Source organism: Pseudophryne corroboree, chromosome 4 (assembly GCF_028390025.1).
Source record: "Pseudophryne corroboree isolate aPseCor3 chromosome 4, aPseCor3.hap2, whole genome shotgun sequence".
Classification (NCBI taxonomy): Eukaryota; Metazoa; Chordata; class Amphibia; order Anura; family Myobatrachidae; genus Pseudophryne; species Pseudophryne corroboree.
In genome coordinates, this window is record NC_086447.1 from 232,854,231 (window position 1) to 232,874,545 (window position 20,315).

The following is a 20,315-nucleotide window of genomic DNA, read 5'->3' on the forward strand; positions in this document are numbered from 1 at the left end:
GTAGTGAGCAGCAGAATTTTTGCTTACATTGATCGTGATAAGTGTGATATATTGGGTTGCAAACGCACGGTGTACACTTGGTACAGTAGAAAGAAGTACGTGAGGTAAACGTATGAGAATGTGCACGGTTGCGTAAGCACGCAAGGTTGCGTGAAGTAGCGAGTGCAAGTTTAACCACACAATAGAAATAAATTTAAAAGTGGGATAGAAGACATCTTTATACAATTAACAAGTAACTATCCAATTTTAAAAACAGATTACTATAATATTTTGTTTAAAGTGTACTACCTCTGGGACAGGCTATCAGTCAAAGGGAGTGATATTTTTCTGTACAGAAAACCTGTGTATTAGTGTAGGTTGAAAACAAGTGTGAATGCATTGAACTCCATGACCAATTCGGGATCCCGTAGAAGACTCTAAGTTAGCAGAGGCTCAGTGGCGTGAAGGCTAGCGACCTTACGTTTTAGAGAAATACACAAGTAGTGAGGAAACTTACGGAGGAGCGTGATAGAGTATAGATTGTGAAGTATTGAAGTTAAGGTTTTTGATGTTACGCTCCAGCTGTGGAGCGCAGCTAGTTGAATTCAACTCCTGTGATCGTAGGGCATATAGATAACAAGTATCTATAGGCCGTGCGATTGGACCGCATGTCTGTGTATGTGATACGCGGCGCAACGTGATACCATTTGCGTTCTTTTCTAATTGCGTCATCATACGCGCTGTGAGGAGCATACGCAGACGTGATTTCTGTAAAGTAGATGAAATTTTTCGCTGACTCTCTCTCAGGAATATTCCGGGTGGAAGTACATAGGATGGCTTGGTGATGTTTCCCAGGCAGAATTACTGTGGAAAGAAACCACAAAGATCAGGCTGATTTTTAACCTCCATTGAAAAAGGCGGCGTATTGATTATTGCGGTTAATACATCAATACTTACAGTGCAGAGGGGCCTGGTAGGGATCCTCACTGGGTACGCGAAGGTCACTATTGGAGTGAGTCGTGATACTGCCAGCAGAGAAGGAGCAGGTGAAAAGTGCTCAGAGGACTTTTCACCGTTTGCTCGCATTGTTCACTTGGTGATCATGTAAAAGAAAGCCCACGATGGGAGCCAAGTGCACAAGCGAGAAGCGAAAAGCGGCCAGGGTTCAGGCTGATGAGCAGAGACCAAGTGGGTCTGCTCAGGTGATAATGTGTGGGAAATATGGTCCACATGCAGAGGCTTTCTGTGATGAATGGGTGAGAATGACAGTGGATGATAGGACATCATTTCCTAGGGTTGGTGGGTTTTGATCCTGAGGTATTGCAGGTAATATAAAAACAAATATGTTTAACCAAAGTCTTATAAGAAAGAAAACACAATAACCGTTTGAACTTGTAGCAACAATAAATAAGTAGAAAAAAGATAGAAAGCAAGTACACCGCCATATGTAGATGTGGAAGCAGTTACAGCCAGCATACAAACTATAGAAAATAATAAAAATAAAAATATGAAACATATGAATGTAACCTATATATGTACTAATGAATGTCAAAGTTTTATTTAGGAGGAGAAGGCGACCTCACTGGTTTCAGCCATTTCTCATGCACCCAGAGGAGTATCCAACCATTAAAAGAGGAGCAGTAGCCTGCAGGGGAAGTGGCTGAGACCAGTGGAACTGGTGAGTATGGAGTCATTCGAGACCATATATAGTAAAAAACAAAAATAAAATAAAATCAAGAAAGTAACATCATAAATGGAGAATATCCTGTCCGCACATTAGTATGTACCAGTAGGAAAGTGGACAGAGATAGGGTAACCCCAGGGTATTTCTTTTTAATTACCACATAAGGTTTGGAGAGAAAAAAGAAACAGAAGAATCTGTAATATTGACGCACTTACTAGAACTATTATTAAAATATAACCTTTATTCGATATTCAGTAAATGAGATTTGTATTGTGAATAATTGATCCAGACTACAGCGAAACATAGAATTAAAAAATAACAAGGACTAACATATATGTGAATTAAAGAAATGAAGAAATGTGAATAAAGATTTAAAAAGTGTGTCCACGTGTGTGTTTCAATATGAGATCTTATCAGATAGCTGTGTGGGCATATGTATTGCCAATATCTGTAATTTTTATTATCCCAAATGATCTATCCCCACTGAGTCTCTATTTAAATGCGTATATCACAAATCGCTGGGAAAGGATCCCCATTTATTGGGGAGATTCCTTCTATTGCGGTTTGTCTAAGATGAAAGTTATGGTCCTGACATTGGAGTGATGTTCCCTCAATTTAAGCTGATAAAGTTGTTTTTAGGATGTTTATTAAGGATTAAGGCAGTTCCTGTTTTCAAATTTCACAGCCCACATTTATATCGATGTTTGGCCAATATTCAATTAGGCTGGAGATATCAACAATGTATATTGCTTTCATTAGGGGTGTACCAACCCCAATTTCGTTAGAAAGCCTCCTATCTGTTAGCACAGATTTTCTTCTAGTTCGAATAATATCACTAGAGAAAGGGTTTGCATACGCCAAAACATCAAAACATCACTTACATTACTCACATTATCGAAATTGGGGTTGGTACACCCCTAATGAAAGCAATATACATTGTTGATATCTCCAGCCTAATTGAATATTGGCCAAACATCGATATAAATGTGGGCTGTGAGATTTGAAAACAGGAACTGCCTTAATCCTTAATAAACATCCTTAAAACAACTTTATCAGCTTAAATTGAGGGAACATCACTCCAATGTCAGGACCATAACTTTCATCTTAGACAAACCGCAATAGAAGGAATCTCCCCAATAAATGGGGATCCTTTCCCAGCGATTTGTGATATATGCATTTAAATAGAGACTCAGTGGGGATAGATCATTTGGGATAATAAAAATTACAGATATTGGCAATACATATGCCCACACAGCTATCTGATAAGATCTCATATTGAAACACACACGTGGACACACTTTTTAAATCTTTATTCACATTTCTTCATTTCTTTAATTCACATATATGTTAGTCCTTGTTATTTTTTAATTCTATGTTTCGCTGTAGTCTGGATCAATTATTCACAATACAAATCTCATTTACTGAATATCGAATAAAGGTTATATTTTAATAATAGTTCTAGTAAGTGCGTCAATATTACAGCTTCTTCTGTTTCTTTTTTCTCTCCAAACCTCAGTGAATACATACTGTAGTTGACAGCACCCCCTGTAAATATAGGATATTATCCAAAAAAGAGGGGTTTTCTCCCAATGGATGTGTGGTGATGAATCTCACACACCTATAAAATCTTGATATTGCATTGAGTGTGCAGATACCAAATCTGTGTAATTACCACATAAGAAGTATTCATTTCTAGTAATGCCTCTACTCAAGATAAGCTCGGAAATGTTTGTTGGACCATGTACAGACCCTTAATACGGGATGAGGATTGAATGAATACTTCGCATGACCTAGAAGCTTGTTTTTTTTTTTTTTTTGCAGAACTAGAAAATTCTTCATCAAGATAAGATCACTGGTAAACACTAATTCGGCAAATGGGAGGAACGAGAGAAGTGCAACATTACCCTTTGACAAAACCTGCAGAAGTTACGATTGGGCCTCTATGATGCTAAACCCTTTCATCTTTTTTCCTAGCAGCAGTGGCCCCTGACTAACTTAATCAACAGATATTTTGTTATGTAAATTGAAATGTGAAATACATATATTGTACTCCCGCTCAGGAAGTACAAGGTATGTTAGATACCCTCAAAGACTAATGTTGCATTCCACTGTTCTAGATTCATGCCCATCACAGGTAGAGGAAATTATCTCACAGATACTGGGTTCCCTATGAACTTAGGATGGACAGGACACTGGATTGATGGCTGAGGTAGTCCCAGTAGTGACACAGCAAGCACAAGATTTAAGGGGGTAGACCAAGTAGTTAATCGATTCCCCGTAGTGCCCAATCCAGTTGTAATTTTAATAAAATCCTCTCCACCGCTACAAACTTATGTGTCACCAACCTCTATTCTGTTTTTCTTCACAGTTTCCTCTTCATCTTTTGCGTTCACACAGGGGGTAAAATACATGGACCCAATTCTTTCAAGATTTCAAGTGACAGCCTGAGTATTGTCTCCCAAGCCCTGCATGACTGTTTACAGTCCTTTCAGTCTGAGAATGGGTCGGTGCTGATACAATATGTTGATGACTAGCAGATGCGAAGCAGTTTCTGTTTCATCTTTTCCAGACAGGACATCAGGTCTCAAGGGATAAACCGCAGTTGAGTAGGACAAGGGTCAAATACCTGGGACGTAGTACTGGTACATGATTTGACAGTTCATACACCACATGTCGTATTGGTCCTTCAAAGTTCTGCCTGAACCCAGTATGTCTCATAAGCACGATGGCACCAGTATATTACTGCAGTGTGCCTTGTCATGCACAAAGGGTGGAGGATGAGAATACTGGTGAAGGGAAATTTTGTATAGACACTGATATGCATGATGGTATGGAATGTCTGAATCAGACCTTTACTACAAGATCAGACATAAGTGACAGCCCGTTGGCGAGCGCAGACCTGATATTTTCTTCTTCTTTTTCTCTCCTCTAGAGATGTTTTTTGTCTCCTTTTTTTTGAGTGATGCTCATGGTACTCTACATTGCGAACACACAACAGTTAAATTAAGATGCAAATTTGTGTTCCCTACAGGAAAAGGTAACACAAATCGACTTCGTACAGTTAACATGCTGTAGGATTTGAATTTTGTATTGGTGTGCACTGATATTTTCTCAAACTGGGTAGAAGCATTTCCTGCCGCCACAAATATTGCCGTGTTTACCGCAAAGAAAATTGTGCAGAAATTTATGTGTAGATATGGTAGCCTTTGGAGTAGGAGCAAAGTGATAACTTGAAACTAGATTATTGTGGTCATAGACACTACCACTACTGTTATATAGCATTGGAACCATTCCCAGATCCCCACTTAACGAATCACCCTCTTTGAAATTTTTTTTTGGAAGACATCCTAATGTCATGATCGATCCACACAATGAACAGAAATACACCAATGAGGTGACAGTACAGTACCTTATTGAGATGAGCCAGCATTTGAGAACTTGACAAAAGAACTTGAAACTGTTGATTCCTGGTATGCCAAATACTAACTGTCTTACTTGTGAACCAAGAGACTATGTGATTGTTCTTACGCTCAGGTTGCCTAATAGACAGGTGGGAAGGACCATACCAAGTTTTGTTGACAGCACGATCCCAGTGAAAGTAGCCAAGAGAGAGACTTGGGTCCACGACTCCCATCGCAGGAAAGTCGGTAATCCGGAAGGAACTCGTAAATGGAGTGAGATCAGAGAAGTATCACCAGAGAGTCTGTTCCGTGAAGACTGAGAGGTGGCACTGTTGAACACTACCTGAGCGTACTAAAGGATTACAGAAAGACCAGTCATTGTAATTGATTTGCTATGGACAAGATTTGTTTTGTTCTTTCTTTCTTTTTTCCTGTTGACAAACATTTTTTTCAGTACATTCAATTTTTGTGAGGTTTTTTCATGAGGAGTCGAGTGTGGGACTGGAACTGGTTCTGGAGGAAGGAGTGATGTCTTTATAGGATCCCTGGATCAGCCTATCACTTTGTTAAAGCCAGAGAAAATTAAAGGTCTAGTAGTTACAGAGTTCGGAGGTAACGCAATAGGCTATTGTCTGAGGAATACTGTATTTTGTAGTTATTGTGACCCCATAATTGAAGATGAGTGCATGCAGAGATGTCAGTCTAGCAATAAGGCAGCATTTGACAGACATCCATTGAGTGATTACCACTCACTAGTGGGTAAGGTCTTAAACCAAATGGAATGTTGGATGTGCTCACAGGTATCTCTAAGACAAAATGATGCAGGATTAGTGCCATATTTTTTTAGAGTTAGCTGAGGTACTTGAATAACACAGAAAGAGGGGGGACCGGTGGACAAGGAATAGAATATAACCAGACCCCCTAGTCTTAAGATCCACCAGTACCATAGAAAAATCCCTGGTATGTTTAAATCTCACCAATTTCAGGACATCAGGAAAATGGGAGGTAATCAGGAACAATCAGACAATGGCTATTCACACATAGCAGATAAAGAGCTCATTAATATATGTGGAAGAAAAGTTTATGAGTGGCTCTCCCCGAACTCCGAAGGTTCATGTTATCTAGGAAGGACACAACCTGAAATAATAACCCTTGTTCAGTGATGAAACAGACCTAGCATACGTTCCAGAAATGGAAACAATATTCAGAGAGTGATAGGAATAGATACCATGAAAATTTTATATATGTCTCTTTCACGATTTGTTTGTGTTTTCTCCCTCTACCCAGCAAAACCTCTATTGAAATCTGAACATCAGTGTGCAAAGACGTATGTGCATGTACGTGTGACACGTTTGTTCAAATCAGACATCATAGGCCATAGCACTGTCCCAGCATACTCTATAGGTTGAATGTTGTCCCACACCCAACCAGTGGTCCCGTGACCACCGAGTGCATATAGAGGGTGTCTCGTCCTCCTCCCTGTCTTCCCCAAATATAGTTAATGTCTGATTTGTGAAATGAATACATATGTGTGTCTAGGTCACCGATTATGTGTTTGAAATATTTTTCATCTGTTAATTTATGGCAGTTATTGTTTACTGCCAAAGGGTGGACTGTCGAAGTAAAAAATATTACATACAGAAAAAATACAAACCCCACACGGATGAGTCGCTATGCTAGTTAATATGCGCAGCGAGCGCAGCAATATATGGTAGCATTCACACAGACAAGCCACAAGGATATATTCAACACATATTTCATGCCACACATAAATCAAACATATCAAGCACTAGACATTATAATGTTTTAAATTATATAACAGAGGATAACGTCATGTATGTGTATTGTTGGAGCGGAGCAAGATGGACATGTCATGCTTGGTGTCAAAATGATCGGAGGAATGTGTGGATTGGTTTGATACCTGTGGTTAAGTTGTAGCTCATTGCAATGATTAAATGTAGGAAAATGAAGTCACTCTTTTTGGAACAAAAGGACATTCCTGAAAGGAAGCATGTGGCCAGGAAGCCAGAGGCCAACCCCTATGATGTCATCTTCAAGGCTTGCATATGAACTGACCAATGACTCATCATGAATGAGAAAGTTCCCTCCCCTTGACCAATAACAGAAGACATGTACTCCCCCAACATACACAGTGTATTGCTGATCCCAGACACAAGAGTTTCTGTTTTGCTGGGTGCTGTTCGAGATGCTGTCTGTTCAGTTGCTGTTAGCTGGTGTTGAGGCAGATCCAGAGATGGAGGAAATGGCGCGAAGTGTGCATAGAGGGACAGGGAAATGGTAATTGTACGCTGTGGCTGTAACTGTATGGATTCTTGCTTCCTATGTAATTGTAAATTTGTAACCATATATATACTGTACTAGTATATTTACAGGTAAAGTCTAGACTGTCCAGCAAGGTGACAAGTATAATTATGCAGAGTGCCCACTATATGTGTTTGTTGCGTCCCCTTCCTTTTTTCCTGGGCTAGTCACAATACCTGCTGCAAACCAATGCAGAATTTCACTTGTATTTACACTGTGTGAACATAAGTGGTAGAATGGGGTGATTGAGGCCCTAGGGCTTGTAATGGTCATTCATTCATATGGTTAAGATCATTGCCCCTCCGATTGATGTGTACTGATGTAGAAAATATACACCCTCTAATCTGATATTCTTTCTTTCTTAGGGTGGAATTCAATAGAGGGCAGGAAAGTGAAAAACACCTGCGGTGCAGGATTTTTCCAGCAACCACATTGTTTTTCTTCTCAATTAGAGGACAGTAAAAGAGATACTTCTCGTACCTCGCAGAGCACGTCTGATTTTTCCTAAATTCTTTATTTTTAGGAATAATCACCAGGATTTCCTCTGGCACCCTGGGAGCACCTCTCTGATGAGTAATTAAGCAATTGGAAGTTTCCATTTAGCTTAATGAGTCATTAATTACTCACCATGCAAAGTGGTGTCTTCTCCTCCAGTGTTGGGATTCGGACTCCCGCAGCAGTGGTGAGTGCTGTAATGTGTGTGAGTGTGTGTACGTGAAAGTGTGTGCATCAGTGTATGTGAGTGTCTTTGTGACCCCTTTGTGTGTGTGTGTGTGTGTGTGTGTGTGACCCACTCTTTTCATGTGTATGATCCCCACTGGAGGCAGCAGCCCCCAATAACCCCCTCCCCAGTGCAAAGTTGAAGGGGAGACCACCAGATGAGTATCTTTTTTTTTTTACTCTCATGCTGCAGGGTCTTCAGCTTATTTTTTTAAATTGGATACTGTGGGTATCGAGAGCATGTAAAGTTTTTTTGCTCAATAAACCTCATGCCCAATTGAATTCGCCCTTAGTTTCCTTGATGCCATTAGTGAGCCTTGTTGACACCTCCCCAAGAGAGCTGTCAGGCACTTACTGTTGATGAGTGTAGCCTGTTTCCATTTATCTACTTTTGTCACAAGTACTGACATCACCATGCAGTTCTGTTTCCGTTCCATTACACAAACATGCATTTACTGTACTTACTATGAAATTGCACATTGGCCCTTTCCCCCATTGTGCCTCTCCAGGGGTAAGGACGTAAATGTGTATTTTTTGTGGGTGTGGCCAGTACAAATGTATGTATTTTATTCTAAACAAATGAGCATATATCCCACTCAGCATGAGCCCCTTCATGCATTAGGTATTTGAATAACAATTGTACAATTGTTATTTTTTTATTTTTGTAAATCTTGTGTGCACTCAGGGACCGCATTAATAATATAAGCGCTGTTTAGGTCATAGTGTGAAGTTGTTGTCATTTGTTTAAAGCCAGAAAAAAACGTTGTTTTTTGTAAAACTTGAGTGTGTTCAGGGCCAGACAGTGGCACTCTGTAACAATAATGCTCACTAGGTGCTGTGACAATATGTTAATAATATAAGTGGTGTGAGTCGATATGGATCTTAATTGGTCAATGGATTGAGTAGGAGCACTAAGCAAGTACTAGTGCTGTGGCTGCTGCCAGTCATGATAGTACTACAACATCTACTAGGTGGTACAGGGGGACAAAGTTTAAAAAAGGTGCACCTGAAATCGAAATATTTCACAATGTTAAAAAAGAGGTAGAGGTGTCACTTTTAAAACTGACAAATCAGTGTCCAAAAAAAGAACACTAAGACAAACTGTGTTTCACACATCCCTGAAGAGAGTCTAGGAGTGTCCATGTTAGCTATGTGTGAGTTTGACATTTCTCACACTGTGCTCATAGTGAAGCCTCCTTCCACCATTACTGCACCCTCTACAAATGTAGGGATGAGCGGTACAAGTAAAGATGGTGATAATGACAATAGAAATTGGGTATGCCAGTGTGGAAATGCAACAGGATGAGAGGGATATTTGTGTAGTATTTGTGTAGTATCTGATGCTAATGAGGATATGGATGATGAGGGTATTGATGATGTTGTTTGTGTAAGTCAGCAAGTGAGAAAAAGAAAGTCATTGTCATGCCTGGGCATAATACCAAAAAAGGCACCTCCTCCATGTTATGTCATTTGCAGCGAGTTCATGAAATTTATTTTACAAAATTATAATCATTTTAAAAATAATAGCAATCAGTCCAGTATCAGCTAAAATTAGTTTGTGGGGGCCCAAACATGCCAAGCACTTCAGCCACAAAAGTGGCAGTCCCTGTCGCTGAAGTTCTTGGTTTGTTAAATTGTGCATTATCTTTTTAATATACAAAATAAGGACGGGAGTGGGGTGATTGAGGCCCTAGGGCTCATCTTGCACCACTTTTCTTTCCATAATGGGCTGTATTTTTGGGGGCATTGGGAATGTTATTTTTTTTGCATAGACATTTTTATTGGTTACTGCTCTCATACTGTACATTACTATTTTTCGCCACATTTTTAAACAAATAACACACGTGTCTTTGTGCTGCTGCTCTATTGCTTAGTTTAGCCATCCAGTCTTTGGCCAATATTGGGGAAGAATATTGTGAGCTGTGAGGTAGCATAATTGACTGAAAATTACTGGAAATGAATGTTATTGTAGTTAATAACACTGTGGAAACAAAAACATTGCCAGATTATATGATTTTAGCTGTTTGTAGCATTTAAAAAAAAAAATCCAGATCCAAAACTAAAACTCGGGGGTCGGCGCACAGCTGTAGAAGTTGGTGGGTTCCAGGTGGGTAGTCAGAAAGTCTCTCAGAAATTCTGGGAGAATAGGAAAGTACTGTGTGAGTTCAATAGCTATGCCCCAATAACACAAGATCTGTCAGAGATCAACTGGTGATCACTCAGGTTATTGCCTCAACCCGGGTTGAGGTGCAGTGAGAAAGTGCCTAAATGAATAACCTGGGTCGAGCAACCCGGCATTTCAACCCGGGTTAAAAGAAGGGTTAAACACTGGTCAGACTTGGGTCGTTGTGCAGTGTGAAGGCCTCTGACCCGGGATATTCAACCTGGGTCTCAGAAAAAGGTGCTGACTGGCTTTTAATGTATCTGTTCAGTGCAGTCCTAAGCCCTTCCTTTTATTTCCTTTGAAACCTCATCAATGTGGCCAGAAAAGTCCATTTTAAATCACATAACAGTGTTTAACATGGGTGACCCGAGTTCAGTGTAAAGGCACCAACCCAGGAATAACCCGAGTCGAAACTACAATGTGAAAGGGTCCGACCCAGGTTCAAAAGTCGAGTCCAACTTGGGTTTGCGATCTGAAAGCGGTAATACTGAGGACATTACTTATATTTATATATAAGATATGTCTTGGTTGCCTAAAAATATATTGTGTTTACCATTACAGGTATCTGAAACATAGTAGAGTATTTACATTATATTTATTTTATTTGTGTTTTATCTTGTTTTCTACATCAGTGGCATTGAAAGAGGAATCTCAGGTGTGGTATGTTTTGCAAAGAATATTATGAATGATTAAGGTTGTATTAAAAAAAAATCCTAGCAGATTTAGTCAATGTCAGGTGCATTTTCATGCTCCCCCTTAGCTATGTACTGTACATGAATGTTGTCGACTTTTGTTAGAAAAGGTCAATTTTGAGTAATTTGTTAATGGCATAATTAAGCCTAATTACAAACTAGTTCATGTAAAGTGCACCATTATGAAAATTACCTTATTTTATACAGAGCAGAAATTTGGATTTGTTTTTTTTTTTGAAGTGTAGTAATTTATTATAACTTTATAGAAGAAAAAAAGTAAAATATTAATCTTATTTTGGTAGTACTGTATGATATTTCATGGTCACATGCACAAATTCTAGTACAGCAGCAACTAAACAATAACCTGTAACAGTTTCTACTTATTCTAGGGTTTCATAAAATAGTTTCAGGGTTATTTTATAGTTTTTAAAATTGTGTTTTCTTCACTGTGGGCCTGATCTATTATGGGATGCAATATTAGTGAATTATAGTATTGATACATTTAATTATTTTATATACACCTGTAAAGCTGCTATAGAAGCCAATTTGACACTCATTTGCGGGATTTGTGTGGCATTGGATAACCCAGTGGTGGAGAGTTGTGTACATTGGACATCCCAGTGGTGGAGAGTTATGTGGTATTGGACAGGCCAGTAGTGGATAGACTGGGTTCTGGCTAAAACTGGGCATACACTATACAATTATCTGGCAGATCATCATGGAATGAAAATATGGTAATGGATGAGAGCAAATAACATTCAACCATTTGCTATCAAACACTGGAAAATGGACAAAATCTGTCATTCAGACCAATTGGTTAAATCACAGATTTTGTTCATATGCATGGCAAGCAGCTCCCCTTTAGAAAGAATGGGAGCACGTGCGTCTCCTATTTACTTCAGTTTATAGCATAGTGTATGCAATGCAAACATTACACTATGCCGGGCACATCTGTAGTTGCATCTGGCACACATCTATTTGACAGTCTGGCCCCAGTGTGCTGACTTTTGGCTGATTAATGGCAAACCTGGGCACTTATATTTGACAGTTATGAACATTACAATTCGAAACGCCTTTTGGTGGATGCAGTTTTTCAAACATGGAATTAAACCTTAATGTAGCTGCTGCTATACGCAGTGGTCTCGGTGGAACCAGGTTCTCTGGATACACAGGTATTAATGAGACACACAAGGAGGCATTAGTGCCAATAAATGCAGTTGATTGAGAAAATTACTTAGCTTGGTGTAATATAACAGTTTGGTATAGCAAAGAGTCCCATCACTTTCTTCAGTGTCTGGAATTAGTTATATATGGTCACACAGTTGCATGCTATCTCAGGTCCGAAATGAAGCTGCTGTTAACTTCCAAATAGCTTATGGGCCTAATTCAGAGTTGATCAGAAAAGCTAAATCTTTCTCTAATGGGTAAAACTATGTGCACTGCAGGTGGGGCAGATATAACATGTGCACACAGAGTTAGATTTGGGTTGGATATGTTCAAACTGAAATCTAAATTGCAGTGTAAAAATAAAGCAGCCAGTATTTACCCTACACAGAAACAATATAACCCACCCAAATCTAACTCTCTCTGCACATTTTATACTTGCCCTGCACCTGCAGTGCACATGGTTTTGCCCGTTAGAGGAAGATGTTGCTATTTCGATCAACCCTGAATCAGGCCCTATATACCCTGCTCTCTGGAATAACTCCTGAATAAGAATTTTAAAATATACAAAGTTCAACTAGAAAATATACATGAATACTAACAGACAGTAGGGGGCAGTGCTGCATCAATTACTATAAACAATAATACAAACAATAGTTGGGATCAAATTAAAGTAAATTTTTTGTTGACATATCCCAATTAAAATATGTTCTTGAATTTTTTTTGTATCATTAAACTAAAGTTAGTATGGTGGTGGAGAACAAAAGGTATGGCGAAATACAACAATAACGTGTATGCAAATCATTCATTGGTATACAACTCTCCTGAAAAAGCACAACCAGACAGGCTGTGTTATTTTCTAGCAGGGACTGATTGGCCTATAACTGAATAATGCAGAGCGCACCCAGCTAAAACATCTAACTAATCAACTAAAAACTTCCATTCTTTCTGCCACAATACAAGCAACCACTCAAACCAAAAGGATTGGAGGGATTTTCAGAGGAGAAGCTGCAACACAGTACCAGACACTTAGAGGCCCCCTTATCAATGAGGGATAACTGTTTTTGTGAATAATAAAACTTGTTGCGTATGATAAATGGTGATTCAGCCAATTAGCTCTCAACTGTAATTTTTCAAACACATGACAGTTGGGAGTTGAACACATGACAGTTAGGAGCTTAATGACTGGAGCACATTTTATCGTATGCAAAGTTTTATCATCAACAACACGTTTTAACACTCTTTGATAAATGAGCCCCATAATATAAAAAAGAAACATGCCACTAGATACCCTATATGTTTAAATCAATTCAGTGCAAAATACACTCATGAAGGGGGTTAATATAACTCTTAATGGGCCACTGCTCCTCCAACTTTAGGGTTTAGCCCGGCTTATGCATAATACAGTAAATATGCCTTGCCCTACTCTTAAATTCAAAGTATCAGGAGAAAAAAAATGGTGGCTGAGAAATACACGGCAAATTTCAACTACTTCCTCAAATCAAACCATCAGGGGACTTATTTACTAAACACAGTTGGCACCTCCTGTCGTTTTACTTGTCCTTGCACCTCCAGGGTCATCAAATTCTCAGTGTAGTTTACAATGTGGCCACTGATTGCTCTCACATTCACCACCTGTAATGTTGACTGTTGATAACCCAATACAAAGCACAGCTCTAATCCAATTCAGTTGAAGGCCGCTACCTCAGGGATTAATTCCTCTCATGCCTATTCTGCATTCAGTTCTTCCTCACTCAAGTGCCAGGAAGATCATATTAACTGTCATATTTGAAGCCTTGATTGATTTTACTTTCATGTACCAGTTCCATTGTGACTAGATGTCTCACTTTGGCATTTTTAACACAAATTACTAGTACTTCTTTGATCCAGTATTTAGCATGCAAAATAACCACACTTCCCTTTCAAATCCATATATAGCTTTATACAAAATAAATTAGCTGCTTTATGACAGAGAACACTCAAAGAATTTTATAATAAAAACAAAACAAAACTGTCACATATGTTAAACTGTCACAAATATATCATATTCTAGAAGTGAATGTGGGCTAGCCAAAGTGTTTATTCCAGGCCTGATCTATTCTAATAGTATTTTTTACTCCAGTAGTTGCTTTAATAAAAGGTGAAAAATCTGTAGGTATCTTATTGGGAGATATAGTTAACATACCGGCTATTGGGATCCCGGCATTCAGGATTCCAACAGCCGGTAAAATGCCGGCATATGGAATACTGGCCGCCCCCCCCCCCCCCCCCCCCCGTATTTCCACTTGGGTGGTGGGTCCACGCCACCGCCCGAGGGAGAATAGCACTGGCATCCCGTCAGCCTGCATATAATATCTGACCCCTTATTTTGGACCCCTGATTGTCAGATAATGTAATGCATTTTATTGCCTCTTTTGGAGATCTAAAAAATGTACCAGGGTGGCTTCAGGTAAAACCACAGCAAGTTAACTTAAAACCACATTCTAGTTACATTGAGCGCCTTATGATTTTTAAAATATCTTTATTGTTTTATCATGTTTTAAGAGTTTTACCACACTTTGTACAGTACTTAAAACTGATAGACTGTGCACAGTCAATGGCAGAACTAGAGCCGGTGCAGCTGGTACATTGCACCAAAGCTCGCTGCAGTAAAGGCATTACAGTGAGTCACACTGATGCGATGTGCCTGCTGCCAGTGTCCCAGAGTCTCTGTGCATTAACGGAGTGCAGCTGCTAACAGAACCTAGAAGGCACAATCTCTCAATCAGTGTTTGGGTCCTAACCGGAGCGGAAAGTAGGGGTCGCTCTCCCCTCTCCTCTCAGGCTCAGCTTCTCCCCCAAGTAGCACTGCCTGTGCCTTATATAGTTCTTCCTCTATTGCTGATGTGGATGGCCTAGCCGGTGGGGGAGGAGGGTCTCACTCAGCTCCTCCCCTTTCCTGTTTATATTCTTGACCCCTCTCAGAGGCTGTTTGTGGGCACTGGGGATCTGTTATTGGAGCCTTATGGGAGGGAAGGAGGATCAGATGTACTGATAGCCATTATCTGTGCAACACCCCCTGGTAGGGAAAAAAACAACACACTATTTCAGATGTTTTTATCCTTACATCTGTGTTTCGCTGCATATGTATCTATATAAAATTCAGTCTCTATTACTAGGGCCATCTTAATAGCAGTTTAGGCACCTGGTCAAAGCAATGAACTGGGGCTCCTACCCAGAGGCATCACAACTGGGGTGTGGTCCGCACCTGAGTGTCACCCGCCGAGGAGTGACACCAAAGTGCCAACGCCTCTTCAGTGAAATGAGCTGGATGCTGCACTGTGACATTACATGCAGCACTCAGCTCCTGTCACTGTGTAGGAGCCAGCACCGCACACACACTAGTCCCTGGGTGCAGCCCACATCTCTGGGACCCCCAGAGTAATGAAGAGGGCCACAACACCCTTTTACCTGCGCACTGCCCCCCCCCCCCCCCCTTGCTCTGGTTGTCACCACTGGCAATGGTACCCTACCCATCCAAGTAAAAATGTAAACAGTCAATAAAATGAAAACTCCAGCATTTGGGAGGTGGTGTGCTACTTTCTGCTGCATCAGCCTCCAGCGGGGAGTGCTAGTGTCCGCTACCGAAGACTTCAGTGGGGAGAGTGTCCACAGCGGCAGTCTTCAGGGGGGAGGGTGCTAGTGTCCGTGGCTACAGTCTCCATTGCTAATGTCCGCGACTGCGAAGAATCAAGCGTGTGTGTGTGTGTATGTGTGCGTGCGCTTGTATCCGCAGCAGCAGCCTCCAGTGGGGGTATGCTAGTGTCCATGGCTGAAGCCTCAAGCAGGTGTGTATGTGTGTGTGGGGGGGGGGGGTGCGTGACCGATGCCTTCAGTGAGGGGTGTAGGAGAGGGTGCCAGTGTCCACGGTGGCAGCCTCCAAGGGGGGAGGTGTGCTTTGAAACAATAGAGAGAGCGAAATGGGTAAAAGCGAGATTGGAGAGTACAAGAGAGAGATAGGTGATGATAAGAGAGAGGCAAGGACAAAAGAGACAAGGAGAGGTAAAGACAAGAGAGAGAAAGGATGGAAGAGAGAGATGTGAAGATTAGAGAGAGAGGAGAGAGAGAAAGGTGAGGATTAAAGAGAGAGAGGCACTGCTTTCAATATACAAGCACCAACAATCACCTGTCTAGCATCTGTTCCTCTATTTATAAAGTCTAGTGGCAGTCTATTAACCACATAACTAAACAATTTTCTTCCCCAAAAACCGCTTAGAAATTGTTGGGGGTTTTATGAGTGAATTAGGTGAAGAACATGAATTTAACGCTATCCCAAATGATTTTAGTAAGAAAAAATAAAAAAAAATTATTTTGTTTTTAATTTTTCAAACATTGAAACATCAATCAGTAACATCGTGATCATCGGAACAGCGGTAACATCGCGACCATCGCGACTTTAGTTTTTAGAACCCGGACAGCTACCAGGTACACTGGAGGGGGGATCTGGGGGTGGCTTGAGGGTGATGGTTTACACTTACCAGCAGCTGCTATTGTCTGCAGCCACTGGGGGTGGGGAATCCTGCCGTGCTGTCCGATCAGCAATGATCGTCAGCACGACAACAGTGGGGGCTGGGTTCTGGAAGGCAGAGGGACCGGACAGCTGCAGCGGATGGAACTTTTCCTTCCCTGCGCTGCTAACACAGTTTATCTGACTGGTCGCATCCTGTGTGACCAGGTCAGATAGAGCACTTGCAGGCATGGTCGCATCTGATCCGACTATGCCAGGCAAGTGGTTAAGTTACACAACTGATTATACAAAACAAGAGCAGGCAGCAGTTACGTGTTGGAGAAGTGCAGGCAGGGTGCAAGGAGAACAATACGATAGAGGGGGAGCAGGGCAGAGGGAATTTACAGAACAGCAGAGATTGCTCTGTCCTATCTGCAGATGCTCAGCTCTATAAATGCACAGGAGATCAGAAAGACAGCAAACGAGGTGCTAGAGAATCAGGTAATTTAATGTTAATAACAAAATACACTAATACCAGCTGGATCAAAAGTGAGAAAACTTTTATTTGCATTAGGTATGACAGTGCAGCAACGCAGCAGAACAATTAAATAAAAGCAAACACTATGGCATTGTATTAGCAGCTTGTTAGTAAATATCAAACTTAAGGGCCCTACACATATCACGATGCGCCGCCGAGGTGCCCGACGGCCGATACGGCCGACGAGCGACCCGGCGGCGGGGGGCAGTGACAGGGGGAGTGAAGTTTCTTCACTCCCCCCCGTCACGCGGCTGCATTGAAGTGCAGGCAAATATGGACGAGATCGTCCATATTGGCCTGCATGCACAGCCGACGGGAGACCAGCGATGAACGAGCGCGGGGCCGCGCATCGTTCATCGCTGGAGTCTCCACATTGAAAGATATGAACGAGTTCTCGTTCATTTATGAACGAGATCGTTCATATCTTTCAGAAAATCGGCCAGTGTGTAGGGCCTATTAGATTAGTGAATCTGAATCAGTCACTTAGAGCAGGTAAAGTTTGTTTTAACTCCTCAATACAGCATGCAGAGTAATTTTGCATTTGCATAATTGAACTCCTAAAGCTCCACAACAGTTTTTATAAGCTTTCCAAGTGCTTGATATAATAAAATAAATTAAATGAAAGTTAAATTGGCTTGTATTTACCGCCTTTGAAATAGATTCCTGGCCAGGTAATGCATTATAGCAGCTGCATATGTGTGCACTATTGAGAAGATTGGGCCCTGTTATTGTCAATCAAGCAGACAGTGCTGGATGCAAAAATGGCGACTCCCGGCTGCTGGTACTCGGCCAATGGGGGTAATTCCAAGTTGATCGCAGCAGGATATTTTTTAGCAGTTGGGCAAAACCATGTGCACTGCAGAGGGGGGGGGGGGGGGGGGGGGGCAGATATAACATTTGCAGAGAGAGTTAGATTTGGGTGGGTTATTTTGTTTCTGTGCAGGGTAAATACTGGCTGCTTTATTTTTACACTGCAATTTAGATTGCAGATTGAACTCACCACACCGAAAATCTATCTCTTTCTGCACATGTTATATCTGCCCCACCTGCAGTGCACATGGTTTTGCCCAACTGCTAAAAAATTTCCTGCTGCGATCAACTTGGAATTACCCCCCAATATTGCAGCCTTCCTCTCAGAAGCCGTTAAGACTACCAAAAGGCGGGGGAATGCATTAAGGATACTCTGAGGACATTGGGGGTTATTCAGTCTTGTTAGCAAACCAACAAAGTTAGCAATTGGGCAAAACCATGTTGTACTGCAGGTAGGGCATATGTAACATGTGCAGAGAGAGTTAGATTTGGGTGGGTTATTTTGTTTCTGTGTATGGTGAATGCTGACTGCTTTATTTGTACACTGCAATTTAAATTTCAGTTTGAACACACCCCATCCAAAATAGGATTTTAAATACCTTACGGTAAATCCTTTTCTAGTAGTCCATAAGGGATATTGGGGACAGATTAGTACGATGAGTATAGATGGGTCCAAAGGAGCCAGTGCACTTTAAATTTCTTCCACTGGGTGTACTGGCTCCTCCCCTCTATGCCTTCTCCTACAGCTCAGTTATAGGTAAACAGTGCCCAAAGGAGAGTGACATACTTGAGAGAAGGAACATAACAACAAAAAGTGTGGTGAGAATTTCACACCAGCACACCAATATATAACTTAGCCAGCAACATCTGTCAACATTGACAGCAACAGCTGAACTGGAACACATAACAGAGAACCTACCGAAAGTCACCGCACAGAGGCAGGCGCCCAATATCCCTTATGGACTACGAGAAAAGGATTTACCAGTAGGTATTTAAAATCCTATTTTATCTAGCATCGATAAGGGATATTGGGGACAGATTAGTAAGATGGGGATGTCCCAAAGCTTCCAGAATGGGTGGGAACATGCGGAGACATCTGCAGCACCGCCTGCCAAAACTGGGTATCCTCTTTGGTCAGGGTATCAAACTTGTAGAACTTCACAAAGGTGTACTTCCCTGACCAGGTAGCAGCTCAGCATAGTTGCAGGGCCAAGACTCCATGTACAGCCGCCCAGGAAGAGCCCACCGATCTTGTAGAGTGGGCCTTCAGAGACTGTGGAACCGATAAGGCTGCTGACACATAGGCCTGTTGGATAGTAAGCCTAATCCAAAGAGCAGTGGACTGCTTAGAAGCAGGGCAACCCTTTTTCTGTGCATCATAGAGCATGAACGAAGAATCCTTCTTTCTGATCTGAGCAGTCCTTGTGATACAAATTTTCAAGGCTCGCACAGCATCCAATGCCTCCAGAGAAACAGAAGTGTCAGAACTGGACGGAATCATGATAGTTTGATTCAAATGAAATGCGGAGACCACCTTCGGCAGGAACTGCTGTCTAATCCTGAGCTCCGATCTGTTCTCGTAAAAGGCCAAGTATGAACTTTTGCACGACAAGACCCCCAATTCTGAGACACGCCTAGCATAAGCCAGGGCCAGTAACATCACCATTTTCCACGTGAGGTACTTATCTTCTACTGTCATCAGAGGTTCAAACCAGGAGGACTGTAGAAAACGTAACACTACATCCAGATCCCAAGGTGCCGTAGGCGGCACGAATGGAGGTTTTATGTGAAGCACCCCTTGCAAGAAGGTCTGAACTTCAGGCAAGAGAGCCAACGTCTTCTGGAAAAAGATGGAAACAGCTGAAATCTGGACCTTAATGGATCCCAGACGTAAGCCTTTATCCACTCCAGACTGCAGGAATCATAGGAACCTTCCCAAGTTGAATTCTGCAGAGGGATATGTGCGTTCCTCGCACCAAGAGACATATCTCCGTCAGATATGATGATAGTGTATTGACGTCACAGGTTTTCTGGCTTGTACCATAGTGGCAATGACCTTTTTGGAAAGCCCTTTGTGAGCTAGGATGTTCCGCTCAACTTCCATGCCATCAAATGTAGCCGCCGTAAGTTCGGGTAGACGAACGGTCCTTGTTGAAGAAGATCCCTTCTTAGCTGTAGAGGCCAAGGGTCCTCTATGGACATGTCCAGAAGAGCCATATAACATGGTCTTCGGGGCCAATCCGGGGCAATCAAGATTGTTTCCACTCTTTGATGTCTGATCCACTTGAGCACCCTTGGGATAAGCGGAATTGGGGGAAACAGGTAGGCCAGCTGGTAAGGCCAAGGTGATGTCAG

General features: G+C 41.5%; 1 protein-coding gene across 1 annotated transcript in view; it reads left to right on the top strand.

Annotated features, from left to right (window-relative positions):
• Positions 1 to 1,100: 1,100 nt before the first annotated feature.
• The window catches only part of LOC134910878 (E3 SUMO-protein ligase KIAA1586-like), a 36,762-nt gene continuing 17,547 nt past the window's right edge, over positions 1,101 to 20,315 (top strand). The window contains exons 1-3 of the mRNA XM_063919264.1: positions 1,101 to 1,235; positions 14,693 to 14,788; positions 17,051 to 17,113. Of these exons, the coding sequence (XP_063775334.1) occupies positions 1,101 to 1,235; positions 14,693 to 14,788; positions 17,051 to 17,113 (294 nt within the window). The remainder of the gene's footprint in view (positions 1,236 to 14,692; positions 14,789 to 17,050; positions 17,114 to 20,315) is intronic.